At 31.1% G+C, this 25,845-nt stretch overlaps 1 protein-coding gene across 2 annotated transcripts in view; it reads right to left on the bottom strand.

Annotated features, from left to right (window-relative positions):
- Positions 1-16,649: 16,649 nt before the first annotated feature.
- The window catches only part of LOC145254740 (uncharacterized), a 49,078-nt gene continuing 39,882 nt past the window's right edge, over positions 16,650-25,845 (bottom strand). For both annotated transcript variants that reach the window (XM_080113477.1, XM_080113476.1), the window contains exon 2: positions 16,650-18,584. In XM_080113477.1, the coding sequence (XP_079969603.1) occupies positions 16,667-18,583 (1,917 nt within the window). In that variant the 5' untranslated portion in view covers position 18,584 and the 3' untranslated portion in view covers positions 16,650-16,666. The remainder of the gene's footprint in view (positions 18,585-25,845) is intronic.

Raw genomic sequence — 25,845 nt, 5'->3', positions numbered from 1 at the left:
ACTAGCAGAAATAATAATAATAATAATAATAATAATAATAATAATAATAATAATAATAATAATAATAATAATAATAATAATAATAATAAACCAACCCCGGACAAGAACAACCATACGATAAATAAAAATACTAATAACGAACAAGATAAATGCAACTGTAGACACCGCACACTTTGCCCAGTTCAAAATAAATGTCTAACGAAAAGCGTAGTTTAGCAGGCAACAATATTTGCGAAAGAAAACCCGAATAACAAGAAATATTACGTAGGCATGAATTCCTTAGATTTCAAAACCCGATACTATGACCACAAAAGTACATTCAACAATAAAAAAACACCGTATAAAAACAACACTAGCGAATAAATACTGGGAACTCAAAGAAAGCGGACATTCGCCGGTAGTCGAATGGAAAATAATAAAACAAGCTACCACGTGTAAGCATTTAGACGACCCATGTAAATTATGCCTTCATGAAAAATTTGCTATCCTGTATTTAAAGAACCCCAAAATCTATTAAACTGTACAAGAGAAATAGCAAACAACTGTGTTCACAAGATAAAATTTACTCTAGGATAGCGATACAAAATAGCTCTAAAACTAACAAAAACAATAGAAAATAAACAAATAAATAAATTAAATAAACATGAATATACATAAACGATCACACATATATGTATGTATATATATATGCATATATATGTGAATGAATATATGTACACATATGTATATTTATATATAAAAAAAAGGAAAAGGTCTGCCTTAAACCACTTACCTAGTTCTAAAACAGATCCTTTGTTCGATAAAATGCATGCCCATTGGCTGATAGGAAGGGGCGCAGTGGATACTAGAAAGCTGATTGGCTAACTAAAATCCTCAACAGAAGAGGATCATATAAAAACGAGAAACAAACACAGAATTCGCGGATAAGCCTGACGAATCCTAGAGTGGATGAAACGCCGAATATTCAGTGTAGCTTAATCACCATGTATATTTTACAGATTACTAACTAGCTCTACCTACATATTGAGCACTTTTGAAGTAAATACTTAAAGTTTACGCATAAATTTATATTTTCGTATATTAATTTTATGTGAGTAAATGAAGTAGTTATATATATATATATATATATATATATATATATATATATATATATATATATATATATATAAACAAATACTTGTCGGATTTCTTATTCAACAAGAAGTGAAACGAAGGAAATATGGAAGGATTACAAGACACGTTGGATTTCTTTACCAGGATTTTTCATTTAATGACTTAGCATTCATTCTGGATTTAAATTATAATATTCTTTTTCTGCCTCAATTTCCATTTCCCTTATTCTACGTATCTAAATTTTCTTTTTTTTTTTTTTAACTTTAGTAGCTTCAATTTTCTATGCTAATTGCTTTTAGCAAATATGGTGCAAACCAATAAAAATATTTGCCAATATTTTTTCTCTGAAGAAAGCATCGAAAACTCAAGGGTTAAGAAAATAGATTTATTCAATTGTATTCTTTGTTTTCAGACAATTAAAAAAATTATATTTTTGACGATTAACCTTTTCAAATCATAAAATTTAAATACCTAAATATGAAATATTACATTTAATAATATTTTTTAAGACCGAAAATCATTACTTCATTATTCTGAAGTATGTATGTATGTATATATATATATATATATATATATATATATATATATATATATATATATACATATATATATAATTTAAAGGAGATTAGAATAATAGTCTAAAGAGCTAAGTGTATTTTAATGTAACAGTGAAATTACTAGTTTAATTAAAATACAGGAAATGCTCGTTGTAATTTAGATATATAATAAGCTCACTTTACTTAATATATATATATATATATATATATATATATACATATATTGTATAAGAATTGTAAGTGTCAACTGAATTAAAAGAATAAATTATAAGATGGTCAACATCGAGAATTTTGGAATATAACTTTTTGTCATTTATTCTCTCTATCTCTTTCTCTCTCTCTCTCTCTCTCTTTCTCTCTCTCTCTCTCTCTCTCTCTCTCTCTCTCTCTATATATATATATATATATATATATATATATATATATATATATATATATATATATATATATACTTAAACTATCCAGCATGCGTAAAACATTAAGCCTCTTTTAAGGATAGTACTTATTTGATTAATTTTGATGGTGTAGACTATGTATTATTGAAGTTCAAATTAACGCAATATAAAAATTATGGTCTCCCACATAACTTGGTAAACCTACGTTATTTTCGTGATAGTATAAGATGGCGGGCTGCCTCTGAAAATTCAATACGTTGACATGTTATACATCTGTAAATTCATATAAAAATCATCGCTGCTTTATACATAGGAAAACGGACACACGTCGCATCATTATAAAAGGTATTAAATTATGTTCTATTTTTTACATGTAAATATTTACTTGTGTTTTTTTGCATAACGAAATAAGTATACACATGTTCTAAAAGATATTTTCATTCCAATAATCAAATGATAAAGTTTAAGCTTCTGATATTTAATAAGCTATATGCCTGTCTGTCCGGTCGTCTGTCTTTCTCCATATTTTTAAACTATTTCTTCTGATACTAAAAGTTGCAAACAAGATTGGTCAAAGTTGAAAAAATCGTCATACATTTTGCACATTCAGTTTATTTTAAATTTTTATTTTTTAATTCTTAAGCAGTTTATATGCGTGTCACATTGGTGCAGTGGTAACGACGCCATATTTGAATGCTACTGTTTTGCGTTCGGTTTCGATTCTAATTAATGGCACCCAAATACTTTTTTTTTACTTTTGAAATCACGCCTCTATAATAATATATCTGGACAAATTAAACATCATATTCAAGCGCATTTTATGACCGGAACCCCCAAATAAGATAAAATGCTTGATTATAATCAAACACATTAATAATATTTGTACATTTAAACATCAAGTTCGAATAATTGTTTTCATTTGAATAAGAAAATTACTTAAAAGATTGTATTATAAATCATGCAAAATTTTTAATACGAATAATGTGTCTTCAATAAAAAAATATGTTGGTTCCTATGTTATTCTTATATAGAATCAGTTAAGAATAAAAATACATTCGTTTAATTAAATAAAGAAATCAACTTACGATTTGCTTTCAATAAGTCTCCAAGCTTTTCTTTCGTATAGACACTTATATTGATAGTATACACATGAAACTCTAGTCCCCTTCAAAGTAATCTCCTCCAACTGCAATGCACTTGTTGTACCGTTCCAACAATTTGTAGAAGGCCCTATGGAAGTCCTCTTGTCAATGACCCTCGTCATAATCTGTTTCATCTCAATTGTCTCATAACGACAACCGATAAGGTTTTCCTTCGGTTTAATGAATAGACCAAAAGTCAAAGAGAGCAAGGTCTGTACTAAGGGGTGTTGAGAAATTGTCTTGATGCCCATCTATATCAAATAGTTTGTAGCAAGGATAGAACACACTTGGAACAAACTTCGCGCCAATCTTTCGTATTTTTAATTCTAACGAATAATTGTTTATAGTTCCAACCCTGGCATCAAAATGTGCACTTATTGTCTCTATAGACACATGGCGATCCTTATCCATGAAATTCTTTATTTGGCCAATCAACTCTGGTGTTCTGACTTCCTTACTCTTCACACACCTTCGTGCTGTCCTTGAATCTACTAAGCGACGCAAAAACTGATCTTCGATTCATCCTTTGTCCATGTTAGACCAGTAGATGTAGCTTCTCATTAAGCTTTTCGTCAGATTTTTCCAAGGTGTCCTGTGTAGAAATCTCGTAGAATTCTTTTCTGGAGATTTTTCGGAATAACCGCATTTTCGCTCTATGATAAAACCTCGTCGCAAAGCGAGAATACTTCTGGAACGCTGTTGTCCTTCATAACGATCTTTGTCTTGATGTCGTAAATAAAGTCTTCTTTTTCTTTTTCTCTTATTTCCGGTAGGGATACTGAAAGCTCTGTAATTGTATTTTCTATCATTGTTTTTTTATTATTTCGGAATCTATATGAAGTGCAGCAATTATGGAATCCTCAAAAGGTCACATTTTCTTTGATAGCAATCTTGATAGACCATTCGTAAGGCTAATTCGTTTTGATGATAGGTGGCAGGTACTCCAATTTAAAGTAATAATTTAGAATAGTACCCCATCTTAGTAGTTTATTGACAGTATAGGTCGGTAAGCCTTTTGGATCTAAAAATCGTCAGTAACGGCTTATGATCGGTTTGTAACGTAAAAGTTCTGCCATATAAGTACCCATAAAATTTCGTTACCGCGAATATTATACTTAGAGCTTCTTTTTCGATTTTAGGTACTGTGTCCCGGCTGGCAGTAGCGTTCTCGATGCGTGGGCGTTTTTTGGAACTGTCGGTATTATACAAAGTATACAAGCTCCAATACCATATGAGCTTGCATCACTTGCTACGATTATTTTTAGTTGTGAATCATAGAAACAGTTCGGTGTTAGAATATCTATGATTTTTTTCAAAGTAAGCTTGACATTTAGGTGTAATTCATTCATGTTTTCATGAAGACCTAGTAGAAGTTTGCTCGTCCCAGAAAACTTTGGAGCGTTTATACCTCATCAAGAGTAAGCATGTTCTTTATGGCTTCTACCCTCTTACCTTTTTATCAATTATGTGACTTAAGCACTTTATCCCATTCATGAGGAAATCGCACTTTGCTCCTTTTAAATCTGAAGTTTTAAATTCTTTTCAATACATCATGTTTGGGATGCACGTCTGCGCATTTATTGACAATAACGATGTCGTCCGAGTAGGCACATGTGAAGTCGAGTCCGCTCGACATGGTATGCATGACCTGCTAGAAAATTGCAAGTACGACGATGACCCCGACGGAAAAGCTATCAAGCATGTAGAGCCCTCTGTGTGTATTGACGAAAAGAAGTTTAGAATTCCTCCTCGACGGAGATCTGTAGATATACATCACTTAAATACACCTTAGTGAATATATATATATACCACCGCTGAATTCGTTGAATACCTCCTCTGGCGTGGGGATGAAAAAATGGTAATCTTTCAGAGCCGCATTTAAGCCTGTCGAAAAGATAAAATTTGGTTGGTCTTTTACGAAACGTATACGGTAGGGGAAGCCTATTCACTCGTGCTTACTTTCGGTAATATTCCGGTCTTTTCTAGCCGATCAAGTTCTTTAAAAATTTTATGATTGCCGCAAACGGGAGGTTTCGCTTCTTCTTGAAAATGGGTAAACCGTTTCCCTTCAGCTCACGTCTGGCTATAGCCTTGATATGTCTTCTTAGCCCCGATGAAAATCTTTCCGGAAACGTTCTTTTAAACTCCTCTGTTAATTGTTGTAGCCCAGTACAATTTTTTACCTTATAGCAGAAAGTGCTTATCGGTTGGTTTCAGAGTTTAAGTTGTTCCAGTCAATGTGTTCCGAAGAGGTTTTCAGATGTATTGTGTATAAAGACCCTTACTTTTTTTTTGTTGGTAGCATTCAATGTAACAAGAAGTATAAGCTCTCCCTCAAATTTTATCTTATCGCCTGTCACTTCACAAGCTGGTTTCTCAAGGTTGGTTTCATGAACCTTTTCCATATTTCTATGTTGATGACTGACAGATTGAACCGGAATCTAACTGCAAATCCACTTCCTTGATGAGGATGTTAACAGTTACATATTTCCGCCGGTTCCTCTCCGATTCAGTATCGGATCTTGCTTGTCGAACCCTGTTATTTCTTCTGTTCTCTCTGCAATGTGTCTATTTTTGGCTTATCGCATGTTTTTTAAACAGTATATAGACCTATGTTGTTCGCCGAAATGACGGCACGGATTTGTGAACGATTTTGGTTTGGAGATTTGATAACTACTCTTTGATTGTGCGTGGGCTGTTTTCTTGTTTTTTCCTAGAGGGAGCACTTCTTTGGTCTGTAACTAGTCCTTCGTACGTATGATACCGATGACTCCGCGATGTTTCCTGAGTCGTTCTTTACGTTGACTACGCGTTGGCAATCTTCCGCCAGCTTTTGGAGTGTGAGCCCTTGCTCGCTTTCGAGTCTTGAGAGAAATCGTCGTCTTTGCATTTTTCGTCAAGACGAGACCGTGTGCAAAATTCAAACACTTTAAATCATTCGCTGATAATTCAGCCATATTAAAGTCATCACAGCATTTGCTACCAATGGACGCAAAGGTGAGATAATCTTCGTCATCGCATTTCGCCAGGTGGAAACAATTTCATCTCTTGTGAAAAAGAGTCGTATTCAAGCCGAAAAGTTCAGATAAAGTTTGACCGCCTCGGAGAATTCCAGATCGCTCGTTTTTCTGGGTAGTAAATAGTTAGCGAATTATTATGTTCTGTCGTTTCTAGTTTCCTTAAAAGTAAGCGGATCATTTGCGCATTGCTCGACTCTTGGCAATCAACACTGAATAAGTCTTTGTATCAGCTATAAAAAGCGTCAAACGTCTTATCCTGCTCCGAACATTTCAATCGATTTCCATACAGTATTTTGGGGAAAAGCCGCTTGTTATCTCTGTGTTACCGTTCTGTTCAACAGTTTTACAAAAATTTCTCCTTCAGCAGTTGTTGCCACTGTTGCTGTTTAGCTTCTTTTTCTTTGTAGAACTGCAGGAAAAATAGTTGTTGTTACTGAAACTACTGTCGAAATTGCAAATTGAGTTGTCCGTTTTGTTCTTTTTAAATTTTCCATCTGTTTTTTATATTGCACTTTGAGCAACTGTGTGATTATGGCATTCCAGTCCTCCATCTTGAATATCTACTCCAATCGAAAAAAACAAACTTTTTTTTATATAAACACTGAAAAAACAATTACGGAGGGAATAAAAATGTTATATCCTTGTGTGTGTGTGTGTGTGTGTGTGTGTGTGTGTGTGTGTGTGTAAATACTGTATTTTTTATATCACTTGGTTTTCTCAGATCTAAAACATAGAAAGCTGAAATAAAAACGGGGAAAACTTTTTTCAGATATTCAACAGTAAACAAAAGTGGCGTCTTTGCTTTCTAGACAAAATAATGCCTTTTTTCTTGTTTCATAAAGTAAGATGTTCGCTTCCAGCGGCAGCCAGAAAAAGAAAAATACTCCAAACTCGAGGAAAAAATCTTGAACAAATTAAAATGTTATATTTCAGTTTTCCAGTTTGCAATAAACTAATCAATGAAACGACAATCGTTCGCTAAATTAGGTCAGCCTTTAAAAATGGACGGTTTCTTTCCTTCAAAGAGGACGGTTACGTTTATTTTCTTTCTTTTTTTTACAACAAGTAAAAATGTTCAACTATAAAACTCTTTGTAAGAAAAGTCGGTTTTCTCTTTCACTTTTTTCTCAAAAAAGACAAAATGTTCAAACTTACGGTTTGAGTTTTCATTCTACCTTCTCGCATTAGTTTTTGTGAGTTTAGTTTCGACGTCCGTTATGAGCTTAGTTTTGGGACCTTTGAGAAAATGTCTTTTATTTGTCTTTTTTTTTTTTGCGAATTAACACCAACCAGGTTTTGCTTGTAAATTCTTTTCGATTTAGCGTTAATTGTTTTTTTTATACGAATTCCTTCATACTCAGTTTGTTGTAGTAACGCTGAGGTATTTTAAAATTCGGTTTTCTTTCTTAAGTTTTCGAAACCTCGGCACCAGTTTTAGTGTTGAAGCAATAACGTTAAGGCTTAGAAACAGTGAAATGAAAAATATATTTACAGAAAATACAGAAACGTATATTGGTTGAATGAAACTCCATTCAACTGGAATGACAAAGTAAGGTCATGACTAGGGCTGTGACAACATCGTATTCTTTTCATTGTTTTGACTCTCGGGTGTGTATCCGTTTATATCTTATATGCTTTTATATAGAGTGATGTGGTTCTCAGTTGATTTGCTGTGTTGAACTGTCGGATATATACTCGAGAGTAAAAACAATGAAAATATTATGCTGCTGTCACGGCTCTATATATGACTCACTTCCATTGAGTCTCAGCTCCAGATTACTCGGATCTACACCAATCATAACAACATTCAACATATTGGAACGGGAATTTCTTGGGTCATTTCGAATATTAAACTGTAAAGAATTGGCATTTTTCCTTGGCTGTATGAAAGTATAGAAATTCTTGTATAATCTTTGTTTGTCAGACAAAAAGCATTTGACCCTGATGAATTCACTGGTCACATTGATGTCCCCATGAAACTTGATATATTTCTCATCCAGGTCATGATGATATCACTGTACTCGTAGTGTTTCACTGTGCCATCACAAAAGATCATCAAACCAGTCATATTAACCTACAGCTTATTATCTTTCTGGTGATTAAAATCAATGTTGGGTTGACAGGTGTCCCCTTTACTCACTTTGAAATATTTCACTTCCGGTTTGTGAAATGGTTCGAATTTGGGGATTTTACAGTAATTGTTATAAACGACGTAATGTTTATTAAAATGAGAAAGTAATCCGAGTAATGGAGGGGGGACTCGTTTCAAAACAAAATATTTAAATTGTTTCAGTCATGAAGGATTTCTGCTCCACTGACTGTGAACAGAACAGGTGAAGTGCAGCATGAAAACCCTTTGACCCCGAAGGCTAAAAAGCAAGTTATCCAAGCAATTTGACCCATCAGAGCCCCCTCGTCCCGATGTAATCTTTCCATAGACATTTTAACGGTGCATTTCGATAATTGAAAATATTTTTACGGCGCCTTGAAAACTCGTCCATGGAAAACTCGTCCACAGAAGACTCGTCCATTTTTGATAGGTAGGAAAACTAGTTCATTGTTCAATAAATATCGATTGAAAACACATTTTATGACCTTTCTTGAAAGAGATATTGTTTTTAAAAGAGAATACACATTCTATAATATTTTTTTCAAAATACTTTTAAAGAGTTTATTTAGTTTAAAAAGCAAAACAACCAAAAAAAAAAAAAAAACAAGTAATGTCGAGTGTTACTTTTGAACAAAAAAATGTCCGCCGTGAGGGGCTCACGTCTTAGAAGTCTTGATAATCGCTCAAAAATAGAAAATTAAAAAAAATACTGAGGTAATAGTTTTGAAACGAGCCCCTTCCATTACTCGGATTACTTTCTCATCTTGAGCGTCATTTTCACGTTTCGATCGATGTAACCTCCAACCTTCTTTAGGTGTATCTTGCCGAACCCGGGAATCTGGGCGGAATTTCGAACAGAACTCTTTATTTATTACGCAGGGATAGCATGCTCTCGTTTTATCAGCCATTACTAGACAGAAGTCCTGAGTAATGCGCAGCCATGGTTGACGGAACGGAACATGTTACCCTAGTGAAGTAAATAATTGGTTCTGTTCAAATCTTCGTTTAAATTCATGAGTTCGGCAGACACAATCCCGAGTTCGACAAAATACGCCTGAAAAAGGTCGAAGGTTATATCGACTGAAACGTTGTGAAAATAATACTCAAGATGAGAACAGTAGTTCGAGGAATCCAGATAATACGAATAACCAATCCTCATCTAAAAAATCAGAAACGTAATACCCGAGGCTTTCTTCTAGATTTGTGAATAACCTTTTCCCGTGGCTAATAACGAACATGGCTGTGAGTGATACATTCTAGCGACATGTCTTACATTTTATTTAATATGTAGCCTTTAATGTTGTACGAGCTAGCATCAGTAGCCACAAATATTTCGAGATCTGGATTGCAGTGCGTCAAAAATAATAATGATGTTAGGATTTTTAAAAAAAATATTTTTTAATATCTTGCATTCTGTCATCCAGGCCAAGTGTTCGTTTTTAATGGCTTATTCAGAGGAGCTTATGAATTGTTAATGTTTGGAATATGGACATCATAATAATTAGCTAAACCCGAAAAAAATTTGCCGTGGCACTGTAACAAAGCGCTGACACGCGGACGTGCGGACGTGCCGACGCGTGTATACAAATGCATACGAAATGCAAAATGACGCCATTGTAAGAAAAAATACTATAAAAGTAGAGAGATTACAACGGTAACAAGATGTCACACATGGCGGAAGAATAAAAAGTAACTGCTGTTAAAAATGGAGCTATTTCTTGGCTTATGTTCCTTTCAACCTTCCCTGCTACAACGTGTTGGGTTAATGTGTGTAAACGTTTTAATTTATCAACGAGGTGTGATTTTCTATTATTCTTATTTATAATTTGATTGAGATTTTTAATCTTTGCCACGAAAAAATCATCGCTTTCAATTCACATCTATAGTTGTGGAGCCTTTCAAATATTTCGTGGGCTTGTAGTTTAAGGTTACTAGAAGTATTATCCCAAATTCTTGTTCGCTAAGCAGGGTGTCCATTACTAGTTTGAAAACGGTTGGTGCAACATTTAACCCAAATGGCAATCGTTGAACTTGTGCAAACCTCTATAGCTATTTAGACAAAATATTTAGACCCTCATCATCCATATGCATTTGTAGCTAAGCATCACTTCAATCAACATTGGAAAATTTTTACTCATTTTAGTTTAACGAAAATACCTTTTGGACTAGACAGAGGATAGTAGTAATCCTTTAGTCCATGGTTCAATCCTATGAAGAAATGTGCACATACCCGGATCTATTTACTTCTTAATTTTATTTTAATTTTAAGTTGAGGGTCCATTTTACATCTTCCTGATGCATCAAGAAACTTACGAAAATGTTTCCAAGATGTTGTGTGAGTTGTTCGTTGCAAAAATTCTTGGTTTCAAAGTTTTGCCTTTTATCTCGGTTTCAAATGTTATTTCTTCACTAGTAATGATTTTAGAAACCATTTTTCTCATTTTCTAAAGTGGTTTCCTCTTTTGTTTCGTTTTAAGATTTATTATTGACAAATCATAGTCGGAATCAAATTGTAACTTTACATTCCATATTTTTCCCCGCACAAATTTCCTTATTGTTTTTCAGCTTTGTCATTTTCAATAAAAGTGTATTTTTATGACCCGTGCGGCCAATTATTAAAATAAAATACCTTTTTCATTTTGTATGGATACTTTTTGTACTAAATTAAAACACGCTTTAGGAGGAAAATTATTTTTCTTTGGCGATCAATTTTCTTGGTGTTAATTTTCTTTCTATTACGGATTTCTTATATGTGATATTTCGCATTCGAAGTTTGTCAAACTCTAATAAAACGTTGACACTATTCTGCAATCGATTGAAGCCTTAAATCTGTAATTTGTTTAAGAACCCATCATCTGATTCCTGCGTCCATATTTGATGCTAAGCCCTATGAAAAGATGGAACACATATCTTATAGAAATGAACTTTAATTTCATTTAATCTGAGTAAATAGCAATTTTTTCCAGAATATTTATTTTATGAATTTAGGTGTTTTTAGACATTGTAAACTTTTGAATACCGTTGTCTTTGGATATTCATACATATAACTTGAGTTAGCGCAAGTAAAATAACTATTTCTCTGGGAAGCGAAGTAGATTGAATTCTGGATTATAAATGAGAAATTACTATTACAGTTTTTTCCGATCTTGTAATAAAGATAATCATCATTTTTTTTTTAAATTAAGCCAGGAATTCATTTCAAAACTAAAATAAAAACATTATTTAATTCTATTAGGGTTTTAATTTTATTTAAGAAGATAGTATGAATTTTAAAAAGAAAATAAGGTTTTACAAAATTGTAATCAAGAATATTATGAGAGGATTGCGAAAAAAATGGACGGAATGGAAATACGCCAAGTACTTGCTACGGTTAATTGCAGGTATTTCTTTATCAAATCACCACAACGCCACGCAAGGATAAGAGTTATCGAGATGAAATGGTTTTTAATTTAAAGTTGAACAACTGTATGAGAAAATTGAAATGTTATATTAGGGCATATGACAAGTGTGTTTACTAATCGGTAGCCACATATCAAGGCTAAAGGCTATTCGAGTTATTGACATTGAATGGTTTCTAATTTAAAGTGAATTACGTTTGATTACTTGTGCGGGCAGTTTATGACAGGAATCTGTTGACACTGGCCATGTTGTAACCTTCAGATAAGCAGTAGAGAAGTAATGTGCTCTGCAGATGGACCACTATTCCGAATAAGCACAGTTAGTTGAGATTTCGTCTGAGGAAAGATAATGTGAAACAAAGAAAATTATTTTCGATGTAAAAGCAAAGCGAGTTCTTGCTGTGAATGCTTTAGAAGTGAGGAACAGAGATTGGAGCTTAGTCGAGCCCCTTCCATGAAAATAACGATAGAGTAATGAGATACAGAGAAAAAGAGAGATAGAAATAATAAAAGAAAGAAAAAGAGTGTATAGACAGCTTTCTTTTGTGAGAAATATTGGTTGTGTTGAAGAGCCAAGTTGTCATGTTCACTTGTAGCTGTGATATCGCATTGTTCATCTTTGAGATTTAGGTTTGGAAGGATTCAGAAATACTTTGATTATGGAAAATTTATATGTCCATCATTTGCTTGTTTCCTGTTCCGGGGTGAGATGACTGGGGATGCCAGCAACAACACCGTCGTCCTCCAATCATGCATTATTATTGAATTTGATGTAAACAAGCATGTAGAAATGTGACGGCAAATTTTTGCGAGAAAGAGCCCAGTAATCTCTATATCTATAAAAGTGAGAATGTGTGTGATGACGCTTCCCAACCTATATACCCAACGAATTTTTAATCTAAGACATGAAATTTGATATATAGGATATTCAGACGTGTGGAACACTTTTAATAGCTTTTTATCCGGAAAAAATGGATTTAAAAAAATGTGATTGGTACGTGGTGGTCGGCGGATTTTTATATTTGTCAACTGTTTCACGACTGCGCATGTGCGGTCGAAAAACATGACAACTTCTTTATGTTAAGGATAAGATTTTTTGAAGATAGTTTGGAAATGTCGTGTCAAACTTGTGTAATAGTTATCACACTTGACTCAATGTCTTTAGGTTTGGGGTTCGATCTCAGCTAGAGTATTTTTTTAGTTACAAGAACTGACATGTTTTGAAAAAAACATAATGCTCTCATGCACGTCTAAGTTTTTGCATTAATTAAACTATAATATATACCTTTTTCGACCGGGAAACGTCGAGTGGCCTGCTAGCATATCTATAAAAGTGAGAATGTGTGTGCGTGTGTGAGAACACTTAACCGATATACTCAACGAATTTTTTCTCTACAAACTTGAAATTTGGTATACAGAGCATTCAGACATATGGAAAACTTTTTCATTGGTTTTCACCAGAAAAAAGAGCTGCTAAAAGGTCAAAATTGAAAAATTAGTACTTGAGAGTCAGGAGACTTTTATCTCTTAACTGTTTCATCGGGTTTGAAAATATCTTTGAAGATTTTGGCAAGCTGGTCTAATGGCTATCGTACTTTGCTTACTATCTTTAGGTTAATTCGAGTAATTTTTGGCTTACAAGAAACGAACTGTTTATATAAAAACATAATACTCGCATGCATATGCCTTAGTTTCTCTTTTCTTTCTTTTTTTTCATTTTTTTAAGGAATTTAACGTTACGTTCAATACCGGGCAACGCCGATTATATCTAGTTTTATATCATTTTAGACCAATAATCGTACAGGATATACAACAGAAAATAATAATCTTACTGTAAGAGGGTCAAGTTATATTTGCGAATACGTGCCGCGCGAAAACTTACCCGTTGAAGGATGTTCGAATAACGGCTTGCGCATTGGCGTCCCTCAATATTGGCCCGTTTCACATGGAAGCTAAGAATTTTCTGCTTGAATCGTCTTTGTGTTCAATAGGTTGAAAATTTGTGAACTATTGATGGATAAATCCGAACTGCCGTCGCGTCGCGTCGTGCTTAATCGAGATGAAGACAAAAAAGTTGATTCTCAACTGCAGACGTCGAAGATTTTTATTACCGAGGGGTCTGTCGTTATTCTCCTGTATTGGAAGGAAAGAAAAAAGGAGGTGAAGGGGTCTTATAGGATAGATCACTTGACTTCTTAGGTAGGAGTGATTGGGTTACCTGCTGGACAATCCACAGGGACTTAAGGTAACAAAGGAAACAGCCAATCAATTATTGTGACATCAATAAATACTAATCTTATGTAAAAATGAGAATGGAGTCGTCGTTTCTGAGCAACGTCCAAGCACATGAAAATAAAGAAATTATTTAAATCTAAGTATCACCTATTTTCAGGGTGTGAACTTTCCAAATCGATACTCATTATATCCGTCTTCGCTCATTGCTTTTAGCCTAAGGATGGGCACTCCAATCTCCAATTTTTCCCACTGTCTATCTTTGCCTAAAACAAAACAAATTCCATGAACAAAGTCCATTTTCTAGAACTGCAAGCCCGTTGAACTCTATACTACGTAGCTGTTCTCCAGCTGACATGGTCGTTTTCAAGTCCAATATAAAAAAATTTATTGCCCTCTTAAATGATAACACTCTAACCAATATTCGCCATTACTGATCGTTTTGGAAACCGGACAATAAATAATCGTTAATGGACAGAAGTTCGAGACTTATAGAATTAACGCTGGCGTGCCTAAATGATTCATTCTCTGAGAACATTCATTGCTATTTATGCAGACATCAACAATTTATGGCAACATTTCGAACCGCGGCAATGACTAAGATCTTTTTGATTCTCTTTCTTCCTATCTTGGCACATGGCACACTAAGGAAAAAGATGGCTAATTATTTTCATTGAACTCAAAAAGTCAAGCTACATTCTTTTCACCATGAACGCTCTGACCCCTACTTGCCCCCAACAAAAATGTGGAAGCCCGCTGCTTTAGCAAGCTTCTAATACTGACCTTCACTCCTGACCTCAAATGGAAGACCTACATCAAATCCGTTGCCATGGTCACTGGAAAAATGGTTAAATCCTCTTACCGCTCAAGAAAATATCTAAACCCTGAGCAATCCTCTACCTGGATATGAACCAAGTTTAAAATTGCGTTTCCGCCGTAGCGTATTGTTTAAGATTGAAATTACATTTCTATCATATTGTCAATTTTTTACGTTGGAATTTGCTTAGCTGTCGTATTGTCATGTTAAAATTTAACATTTTGCTTGCATTTTATGATACTGTTTAATAGCCCCCTGCTTCAAAGTGGCACTGTGCCTTGTTTGGGGTGAAAATTTAAAAAAAAAATTCCGTCGTATTGTTAGGTTTAATGAGTGAGTTTGAAATTGCTTTACAGTTGTATTGTCATGTTTAATAAGTTTGAAATTGCTTTACAGTTGTATTGTCATGTTTAATAAGTTTGAAATTGCTTTACAGTTGTATTGTCATGTTTAATAAGTTTGAAATTGCTTTACAGTTGTATTGTCATGTTTAATAAGTTTGAAATTGCTTTACAGTTGTATTGTCATGTTTAATAAGTTTGAAATTGCTTTACAGTTGTATTGTCATGTTTAATAAGTTTGAAATTGCGTTTCTCTACTATTTTCTGTTTATTTAATAAGTTTGCAATTAGGTGTCCGTCTTATTTTCATGTCTATGTTTGAAAATGCTTTTCCGTTGTGTTGTCAATTTTAATTTTTAAATTGCATTTTCATCGTGTAATAACTCTAAAGTTTAAAATTACATTCCTGCGTATAATCACTTTTACGTTTTAAATTGTATTTCCGTTGTATTGTAAAGTTTAAGTTTTAAAATCCGTCCTATCGTGATGTTTCTGTTTGAAATTGCATTTCGCCTTATTATCATGTTAAATGTCGACATTGTTTGAAATTGTATTTCCGTCGTATTGTCATGTTTAAGTTTGACATTGCGTTTCCGTCGTATTTTTATGGTAAAGTTTAGGATTATATTTTCGTTGTTGTGTCGTGTTTAATTTAGAAATTACATTTCTGTCGTATTGTCATGTTTACGATCAAAATTATTATTTTATCGTATTGCCATATTTAACATTGAAATTCAATTTCTGTTAAAATTGCTTATTTCTCGAATTTCTATGTGTAATTATATTTGAAATTGGATTTTCGTTGTATTGTTTCAGTTTGAAATTACGTTTCTTCCATTTTTATTTTTAATAGATTCGGTATTATGTTCGATCCTACTGTTTTGTTATTGAAATATTTAATGAGTGAATTAAAATTACGTTTGTCATGCATTTGAGGTCGTAAGTAAGAAATTGTGTTTCGCCATCTTTAAATTTGCAATTTTTTGCTATACAATTTTAAGAATCGCATTCTTTCTTGGACACTTTTCAAATATCGCAAAGTACCTGTAACCTAAATAACCATATAGTAGGACAGTGATGACGACCCTCTTCAACGAAGAAAAAAAATCTTTCACACGGAATTAACATCCTCCTATGTGAAAATAGAATGCGAGAATATTTTAGGAATTTTTTCAATTACGGAGTTATTTTAATATCACATTGTAACTGGTGGAACACATCGAGTAACGATATAATTGTAACAACGTTACAAACTTGTTGACTGAAGTGAGGAAGTAAATAGCAAGTCTGGCAACCCTCGCTATCTGAAAAAATCGACAAGAAATCATCCGCACTAAATGCAAAGTCACAGGTAGATGTGCCATTTTCAGTTATCTAAAATTATACGTTATAAGTGGAAAAATCAATGGCAAAATTTTAGGATTTTATGTGTACATTAGAACGAATATTAGTGTGGTAATTTCTTTCGTTATTTTTCATGACAACTGCACACTAGCCATAATATTCTCTCTTAAAAAAGGGAAATATGTTTTTATATGAATTTATTTACAATAACAAAATTTTTTTAGATCTAGTCTGGATGTACAAATGGACTGATCTCCATACAAATTTAACCTGCTTATGTCGCCTTCCATTGTGATAGAATTTTTAGCGGTGTTATAATTGACTGACGATTCGAATACAGAAAACCCTGGGGTGGTGGTCACAGTTAAATGATGGATTTTGCCAACTCCAGTGTGTACAGTTCTCATCTTACACGTCTCTAAACGGTAATGGTTATCACATGTACGTTTCAACAACATTTTATCACTGATATGCCTTATACCGGCTGCTTTGATCTCGTGTAGTTTCAGAGTCGCGCATTTCTCCTTCTCGGGCTGAAGCATTTCGTTAAGATGCGCTACAATCAAATCGGCAATTTTTCTCACAGTTGTATCATTAACCGAAAGTTGTTCGATTTGTTGGCAGGTGCACCAATGCGGTCTAATTGATGCCGCCTCACAAGTTCTGTTCTCTGGTATTGGGGCGAAAAGAGTGATACCACGAGCATTCAAATCGATCTCCGACAGTTTTCTTTCAACGTTACCGATGTCGAAGACATTCAACAACATCTCGTGGACATCGAAAGGCGTGGTTAATTTTTTACTGTTGTCTTGCAGATTTTGCCAGAGTTTCGGAAATTTCACGTGAAACCATTTTGGAGGTACAATATACATCATTGGAAGTCTCTCTTCCAGCTTTCCCATCAAGGTTTCCCGGAATTTCCCATGGCGCATTCCGTGATCCGCAAATAGAATTAAGAGTGTATCGTTAAGCAGATGCTCACTGTGTAACTTGGCGAAAAAGTCTCGAAGTGCGTAATCGATGCGTCCAGCTGAATTTAGTAGGTTGTGAGATGGATACGAATTAAAGTTATACACGAAGTGTTTTTCTGATTTATGCAGCTTGATAAAGTCATATATATAGTTAAAAATAACAGTGTGGTACAATCTTCCGCGCACGCACATATAATCCCGGGACAACATTTCAGACTCATCAAATATTGCCATTGACATTGGGCGGAAATAATAATCGGTTGGCGGTTGATTAAAACCTTGACGGGCGTTGCTAAATGCGGGCATATCAGAAGCGTCTTCAATAAACATTGATTTGTATCCTTTTCGTCGAAATTTCTTCAAGATTTGCTCGTATTCATCAAATTTCTTAGTGGACTTGAGGGTCCATCCAATTTCGTAATGATATTTTCCGAATAACAATGCTAAGACATTGAAAAAGGTATTGTCCGCAATTTTGTTGTAGCCATATAGTTCAATGGCACGTAGTTCGTCCAAGAGAAATTTTCTTGTGTTCGATAATTGTCTGTGTGAGTTAAGACGAGACAATGAATCTATTCCGACCATAACAACATTAAGCATATTAGTACGTTCATCTTTGGTGGTCTTTTGAAAATGCAACCGTGAGGAATCGGTGTTTTGCCTTGGCTGCACGAATGCATGAAAATTTTTGTATAATTTTTTTACTTTGGAGCAAAAGCATTTAACCCGAATGAATTCGCTGGTCACATTGATGTCTCCACGGAACTTGGTTGGTGGAGAATATCTAAAATGTTTGTCATCCACTCGGATGATACTATTATACTCGCAGTATTTTACTTTGCCCTTGCAAAAGATCGTCAAACCGGTCATATTAACCAACAACTTATTGTCTTTCTGGTGAGTAAAATCCATGTGGGATGGACAGGTCGCCCCTTTACTCACTACGAAATACTTCGCTTCCGGCTTATGAAACGCTCCAAATTTGGGAATTTTACAGTTAGTGTTAAAGACGATGTAATGTTTCTTAAAATGTGAATTTTCTTGTTCTCTGTTATTTATGACACTAAAGTTAATATACACCAGGAAAATGATGGCGAATCCTCCAAGGAGGGCAGCAAACGTTCTCTGCGCACAGTGTAACATTCTGCAAAATAAAAATATCAAAAGAATATTTTAGGAGTTATATTTAATTACAGTGTTATGTCAATATTGAAATTATGGTTAGTGTTAAACATTCGTGATATTAGGTAAACAACGTTATTGGAATAGTTTTGATAACCTAATAATTTACTATTTTTATCAATTCGTGTTGCCCTTATTTACTGCAAGCCTTGCGACACAAACAGGAAATGGGATAGATCATAGAACAAATAGCCCCTTAACGAGGCTACTGAGAGTAAAGGCCAGTGAACATGACAGCGTGACGTCATTACCGGATCAACATTTTCTCAGTTTTTAACCAATGTTCACATCATGGTAAAATTATTTCTTTAGTTATGCGAACTTCATTTTCGTATTCATGTATTCTGCACTGATATGAAAATGAAGAATATGGTGGAGTATAGGATTCCTAACCATGTAACTGATGAAAATACGCTACACATTGTGATGAAAAACATGGATAAAAATTGACATAGAACTGAAAAACAAAACTTTAAATATAATTCCTGTATTATTTCAACATATAATCTTGTGGAGAAAATTCAGCTCCCCAATAAGGCGCACTCTGAATAGGAATAAAATTAAAATTGTCTCAGCCATGAAGGATTTCTCCTCCACCGACCGAGAACGTAAAAGGTGAAGGATAGCATCAGAACAGATACTACACTGTGATCTTTTCCCGCAGGACAATAATTGTTTGTGCTTGATATGTTTCTTTAATTGTTTGTTCCCTAAATTCATAATTCAGTTTTATCAGTTTTTTGTATATTGCTTTAAAATTACGTAATTTTACAGAGCTAATATTTATATATAAGTTCAGGTTTATTATTAATCGAACTGTGTTCTTTTCTTCTTAACATGTTTTAATTTTCTTTTTAAAAATGCCCTCATATAGTATCAACAGTAACAGTTTGACAAATCTTACCTACATTGTCTGCACACATTTGTCAGTTAACAGGCCTTCTTCCTCTGGGAGACGCACGGTAATTATAACTTCACTCTTTTTGAATTTGTCTATTTCCTCGTTGTGTCCACTTTTCAATTGAAATATACACTTTTGGCCTCGTTTTTAATGTCATCTATGTCTTCATTTGCAATTTTTACAATTGATTATTGAACAAAATACATATCGGTATGAAGCGTCAATCTCTGTTTTCCTTCAAAGCTGACACACAGTTACAGTTTTCTCTACTTTATTCCGTAAGTTTGGGTTGAGATACGTAATTATTTTTTATGTGAGCGAGTACACATTTTACACAATCGCCAGAATTCATGGAGAGTTCCCCTACATTCAATGATTAGATTTGTTATAAACCGCAACCTAAAGAAATGTAAAAATTATTATTTCTTTTTAAATATATACCTTACAAATATTGTCTGTATTTTTTTTTGCTACATTCTCTTTTTAATTTTTTTAAAATAGTTTTATTTGTTCCATTTGTAATACCTGTTGCTACCAGGTACCTTCAATAAGTTTCCAGACTTTCTCCGTATGGGCACTTTTGATAATACGCACATGAAACTAGTCCCCTTCGAAGTAACCTCCTCCAGCTGCAATACACTTGAACCGTTCCAACAACTTCTGGAAGACCCTAAGGAATTCCCTTTGCGGGAGTGTGTCAATGATCCGCGTTACAGCCTTTTACATCTCAATTGTCTAATAGCGACATTTTGTTAGGTTTTTCTTGAATAACCAAAAGTCACAGGGAGCAAGTCTGGACTACAAGGAGGGTGAGAAACTGTCTTGATGCCCATCCTAGTCAAATAATCATTAACAAACATTACGCAAATCTTCAAGCTGTAGCTGTTCATTTGTAACCGAAATTAAAAAAAATACTCAGTCATCTCATAAGATGTATAGCACTAACATTCTGAATTTTAAAAACTCTACGAGAATTTTAAATGCCAAAAGTCGGGCAACGTATCTAAGTCACCTCATATATTGTTTAATGAAAAAGAAATATATTGGTGTGAAGTAAAATTTTGTTACGAAGTGGGAGAATGCTTGTCGAGAGAGAGAGAGAGAGAGATATTCTACTTAATATGCGAGTGATTTTAGATTGCAACGTGGAGAAAGATGATGCGTCATGGCATAAACCTAAGACTTTTATTTAAAAGAAAGTCCAAATAGCTCAGTAAGTAGAATAATTATTCATACGAGTATCGTCCCGAAAATAAAGCTTCTTTTTTAAAACTTAAAAATTTGAAGAGCTGCAAAGACGAGAGTTGTACCTTTAAAACGAGCAAACATTTATGCTCCAGAATTTACTTTTCTACATAATCATAACTAATTCTCAATTCACTTTTGCTAGCGATGAATGATGGCTGTAACTGGGCGCCCAGAGCTCGCTTTTTCATAATACGATCGTTTCAAATGTAAAGCCTCCTGTTTTTAACTCAAATATTTGAAGAGCTACGAACACAGGAGTAGTACCATTAAAACGAGCGACCTTTTGTGCTCCAGAATATTTTTCTACACAGTTTTCACCATTCTCAATGGATTTTTGCCAAGAATTCAATGATCAAGCTCTGCTTCTGGTGCACATACAAAACAGGTATTGTTTCTTGGAGTCTTACACTGTCAATATATGCAACGGAGAGATTAAATGTTTAGGTGATGAATGTACAAGTTCATTCATCATAACATTGCAATTTGCAATCAAGTGATAAGGCCAGGTGAGAATCTTATCCGTGACCACCAGGAACCACACAGTTTGTAACGTCTACCACCATCTCGATCGGATCGAAATTCCTCATCGGTCCTACATGACATTCTTCTAGAATATAAGAAAACTATCTTACGATCAAAATCGGCCTCGTCGCCATTTTAGGCCATAATTTGAATTATGGGACAAGAAAAGGCACTTTCCATTGAGTCTTATTTTACTGTTAACGTCACCGATTATAGTATCAGGAAATTATCACGAGCGGTTGTCATTATCTGTGCCAGTTGTCAAAGATGCCTTGGAGTGACGTTGCTTAAAACTGCGATGGAATTTATTTTTAAAAAAAGGTCCAGAAATGAATGTATTTCTTGTCCCAAAGATGAAGAATAATTTTCCATGTGCACAGGTGTAATAAAAGGCATAATTTTCGCCGGGGGAAATACAATGTGGTAAACGCAGATCTTTATCAAAAGTGTATTTAATTATTCTAATTTTAAAAAGTGTATTGAATTATTCTAATTTTTAAAAGTGTATTTAATTATTCTAATTTTTAAAAGTGTATTTAATTATTCTAATTTTTAAAAGTGTATTTAATTATTCTAATTTTTAAAAGTATATTTAATTATTCTAATTTTTAAAAGTGTATTTAATTATTCTAATTTTTAAAAGTGTATTTAATTATTCTAATTTTAAAAAGTGTACTTAATTATTCTAATGTTTAAAAGTGTATTTAATTATTCTAATTTTTAAAAGTGTATTTAATTATTCTAATTTTTAAAAGTGTATTTAATTATTCTAATTTTTAAAAGTGTATTTAATTATTCTAATTTTTAAAAGTGTATTTAAATATTCTAATTTTAAAAAGTGTATTTAATTATTCTAATTTTTAAAAGTGTATTTAATTATTCTAATTTTTAAAAGTGTATTTAATTATTCTAATTTTTAAAAATGTATTGAATTACTCTAATTATAAAAAGTATATTTAATTATTCTAATTTTTAAAAGTGTATTTAATTATTCTTATTTTTAAAAGTGTATTTAATTATTCTAATTTTTAAAAGTGTATTTAATTATTCTAATTTTTAAAAGTGTATTTAATTATTCTAATTTTTAAAAGTGTATTGAATTATTCTAATTTTTAAAAGTGTATTTAATTATTCTAATTTTAAAAAGTGTATTGAATTATTCTAATTTTTAAAAATGTATTGAATTACTCTAATTATAAAAAGTATATTTAATTATTCTAATTTTTAAAAGTGTATTTAATTATTCTAATTTTTAAAAGTGTATTTAATTATTCTAATTTTTAAAAGTGTATTGAATTATTCTAATTTTTAAAAGTGTATTTAATTATTCTAATTTTGAAAAGTGTATTGAATTATTCTAATTTTTAAAAGTGTATTGAATTATTCTAATTTTTAAAAGTGTATTTAATTATTCTAATTTTTAAAAGTTTATTGAATTATTCTAATTTTTAAAAGTGTATTTAATTATTCTAATTTTTAAAAGTGTATTGAATTACTCTAATTTTTAAAAGTGTATTTAATTATTCTAATTTTTAAAAGTGTATTGAATTATTCTAATTTTTAAAAGTATATTTAATTATTCTAATTTTTAAAAGTGTATTTAATTATTCTAATTTTTAAAAGTGTATTTAATTATTCTAATTTTTAAAAGTATATTTAATTATTCTAATTTTTAAAAGTGTATTGAATTATTCTAATTTTTAAAAGTGTATTGCATTATTCTAATTTTTAAAAATGTATTGAATTACTCTAATTATAAAAAGTATATTGAATTATTCTAATTTTAAAAAGTGTATTGAATTATTCTAATTTTGAAAAGTGTATTGAATTATTCTAATTTTTAAAAGTGTATTGAATTATTCTAATTTTGAAAAGTGTATTGAATTATTCTAATTTTTAAAAGTGTATTGAATTATTCTAATTTTTAAAAGTATATTTAATTATTCTAATTTTTAAAAGTATATTTAATTATTCTAATTTTTAAAAGTGTATTGAATTATTCTAATTTTTAAAAGTGTATTGCATTATTCTAATTTTTAAAAATGTATTGAATTACTCTAATTATAAAAAGTATATTGAATTATTCTAATTTTAAAAAGTGTATTGAATTATTCTAATTTTTAAAAGTGTATTGAATTATTCTAATTTTTAAAAGTGTATTGAATTATTCTAATTTTTAAAAGTGTATTGAATTATTCTAATTTTTAAAAGTGTATTGAATTATTCTAATTTTTAAAAGTATATTTAATTATTCTAATTTTTAAAAGTATATTGAATTATTCTAATTTTAAAAGTGTATTGAATTATTCTAATTTTTAAAAGTGTATTGCATTATTCTAATTTTTAAAAATGTATTGAATTACTCTAATTATAAAAAGTATATTGAATTATTCTAATTTTAAAAAGTGTATTGAATTATTCTAATTTTGAAAAGTGTATGGAATTATTCTCATTTTTAAAAGTGTATTGAATTATTCTAATTTTTAAAAGTGTATTGAATTATTCTAATTTTTAAAAGTGTATTTAATTATTCTAATTTTTAAAAGTATATTTAATTATTCTAATTTTTAAAAGTATATTTAATTATTCTAATTTTTAAAAGTGTATTGAATTATTCTTATTTTTAAAAGTGTATTGCATTATTCTAATTTTTAAAAATGTATTGAATTACTCTAATTTTTAAAAGTATATTGAATTATTCTAATTTTAAAAAGTGTATTGAATTATTCTAATTTTAAAAGTGTATTGAATTATTCTAATTTTTAAAAGTGTATTGAATTATTCTAATTTTTAAAAGTGTATTGAATTATTCTAATTTTTAAAAGTGTATTGAATTATTCTAATTTTTAAAAGTGTATTGCATTATTCTAATTTTTAAAAGTGTATTGAATTATTCTAATTTTTAAAAGTGTATTGAATTATTCTAATTTTTAAAAGTGTATTTAATTATTCTAATTTTTAAAAGTGTATTTAATTATTCTAATTTTTAAAAGTATATTTAATTATTCTAATTTTGAAAAGTGTATTGAATTATTCTAATTTTTAAAAGTGTATTGCATTATTCTAATTTTTAAAAATGTATTGAATTACTCTAATTATAAAAAGTATATTGAATTATTCTAATTTTAAAAAGTGTATTGAATTATTCTAATTTTAAAAAGTGTATTGAATTATTCTAATTTTTAAAAGTGTATTGAATTATTCTAATTTTTAAAAGTATATTGAATTATTCTAATTTTTTAAAAGTGTATTGAATTATTCTAATTATTAAAGTATACTCTAATTTTTAAAAGTGTATTGAATTATTCTAATTTTAAAAGTGTATTGAATTATTCTAATTTTTAAAAGTTTATTGAATTATTCTAATTTTTAAAAGTGTATTGCATTATTCTAATTTTGAAAAGTGTATTGAATTAATATAATTTTATAAACGTGTATGGTATTATTTTAATTTTTAAAAGTGTATGGATTTATCCTTATTCTTAAAAAGTCTATTAAATTATTCTAATTTTTAAAAGTATATTGAATTATTCTAATTTTGAAACGTGTATTGAATTATTCTAATTTTAAAAAGTTTATTGAATTATTCTAATTTTTAAAAATGTATTGAATTATTCTAATTTTAAAAAGTGTATTGAATTATTCTAATTTTTAAAAGTGTATTGAATTATTCTAATTTTAAAAAGTATATTTAATTATTCTAATTTTTAAAAGTTTATTGAATTATTCTAATTTTAAAAAGTGTATTGAATTATTCTAATTTTTAAAAATGTATTTAATTACTCTAATTTTAAAAAGTATATTGAATTATTCTAATGTTTTAAAGTGTATTGAATTATTTTAATTTTTAAAAGTATATTGAATTATTATAATTTTTAAAAGTGTATTGAATTATTCTAATTTTTAAAAGTGTATTGAATTATTCTAATTTTTAAAAATGTATTTAATTACTCTAATTTTAAAAAAATATACTGAATTATTCTAATGTTTAAAAGTGTATTGAATTATTCTAATTTTTAAAAGTATATTGAATTATTCTAATTTTTAAAAGTATATTGAATTATTCTAATTTTTAAAAGTATATTGAATTATTCTAATTTTTAAAAGTGTATAGAATTATTCTATTAAGGCGAATCAAATAAGGTTGTTTAAACAGTTACATTAAGGGGTAGCTAAAAGTTTACCTTTTTGAAAAAAATTACAAATGTGGACTCGTTTTTATCCGGCACTGTACATATACAAATATAAATATATATGCAAGCATACATATATCTACATAGATGATTGGGGGCGTAGTTTGCTTGACCTGTGTTAGCTAATTGAATTTCTTGTGTGCGGGGCGTTTGCATGCAGGACGCTCGGGTTTAAAATCCTAAGTTCGGATGTGTATCACTGATGAGCCCGTTGACAGTCATGGCTCTTGCGGACTGCGACGTAGTTTGGCTGTGGAATATATTATATACACATATATATAGATACATATATATATGTACATGAATACATATATACATATATACATACTTATACATATATCGACATATATACACATATA

This window comes from Euprymna scolopes, chromosome 30 (genome assembly GCF_053919585.1).
Source record: "Euprymna scolopes isolate OS-2025 chromosome 30, ASM5391958v1, whole genome shotgun sequence".
Classification (NCBI taxonomy): Eukaryota; Metazoa; Mollusca; class Cephalopoda; order Sepiida; family Sepiolidae; genus Euprymna; species Euprymna scolopes.
The sequence above is the reverse complement of the archived record's forward strand: the minus strand, read 5'-3'. Positions and strand labels throughout refer to the sequence as shown.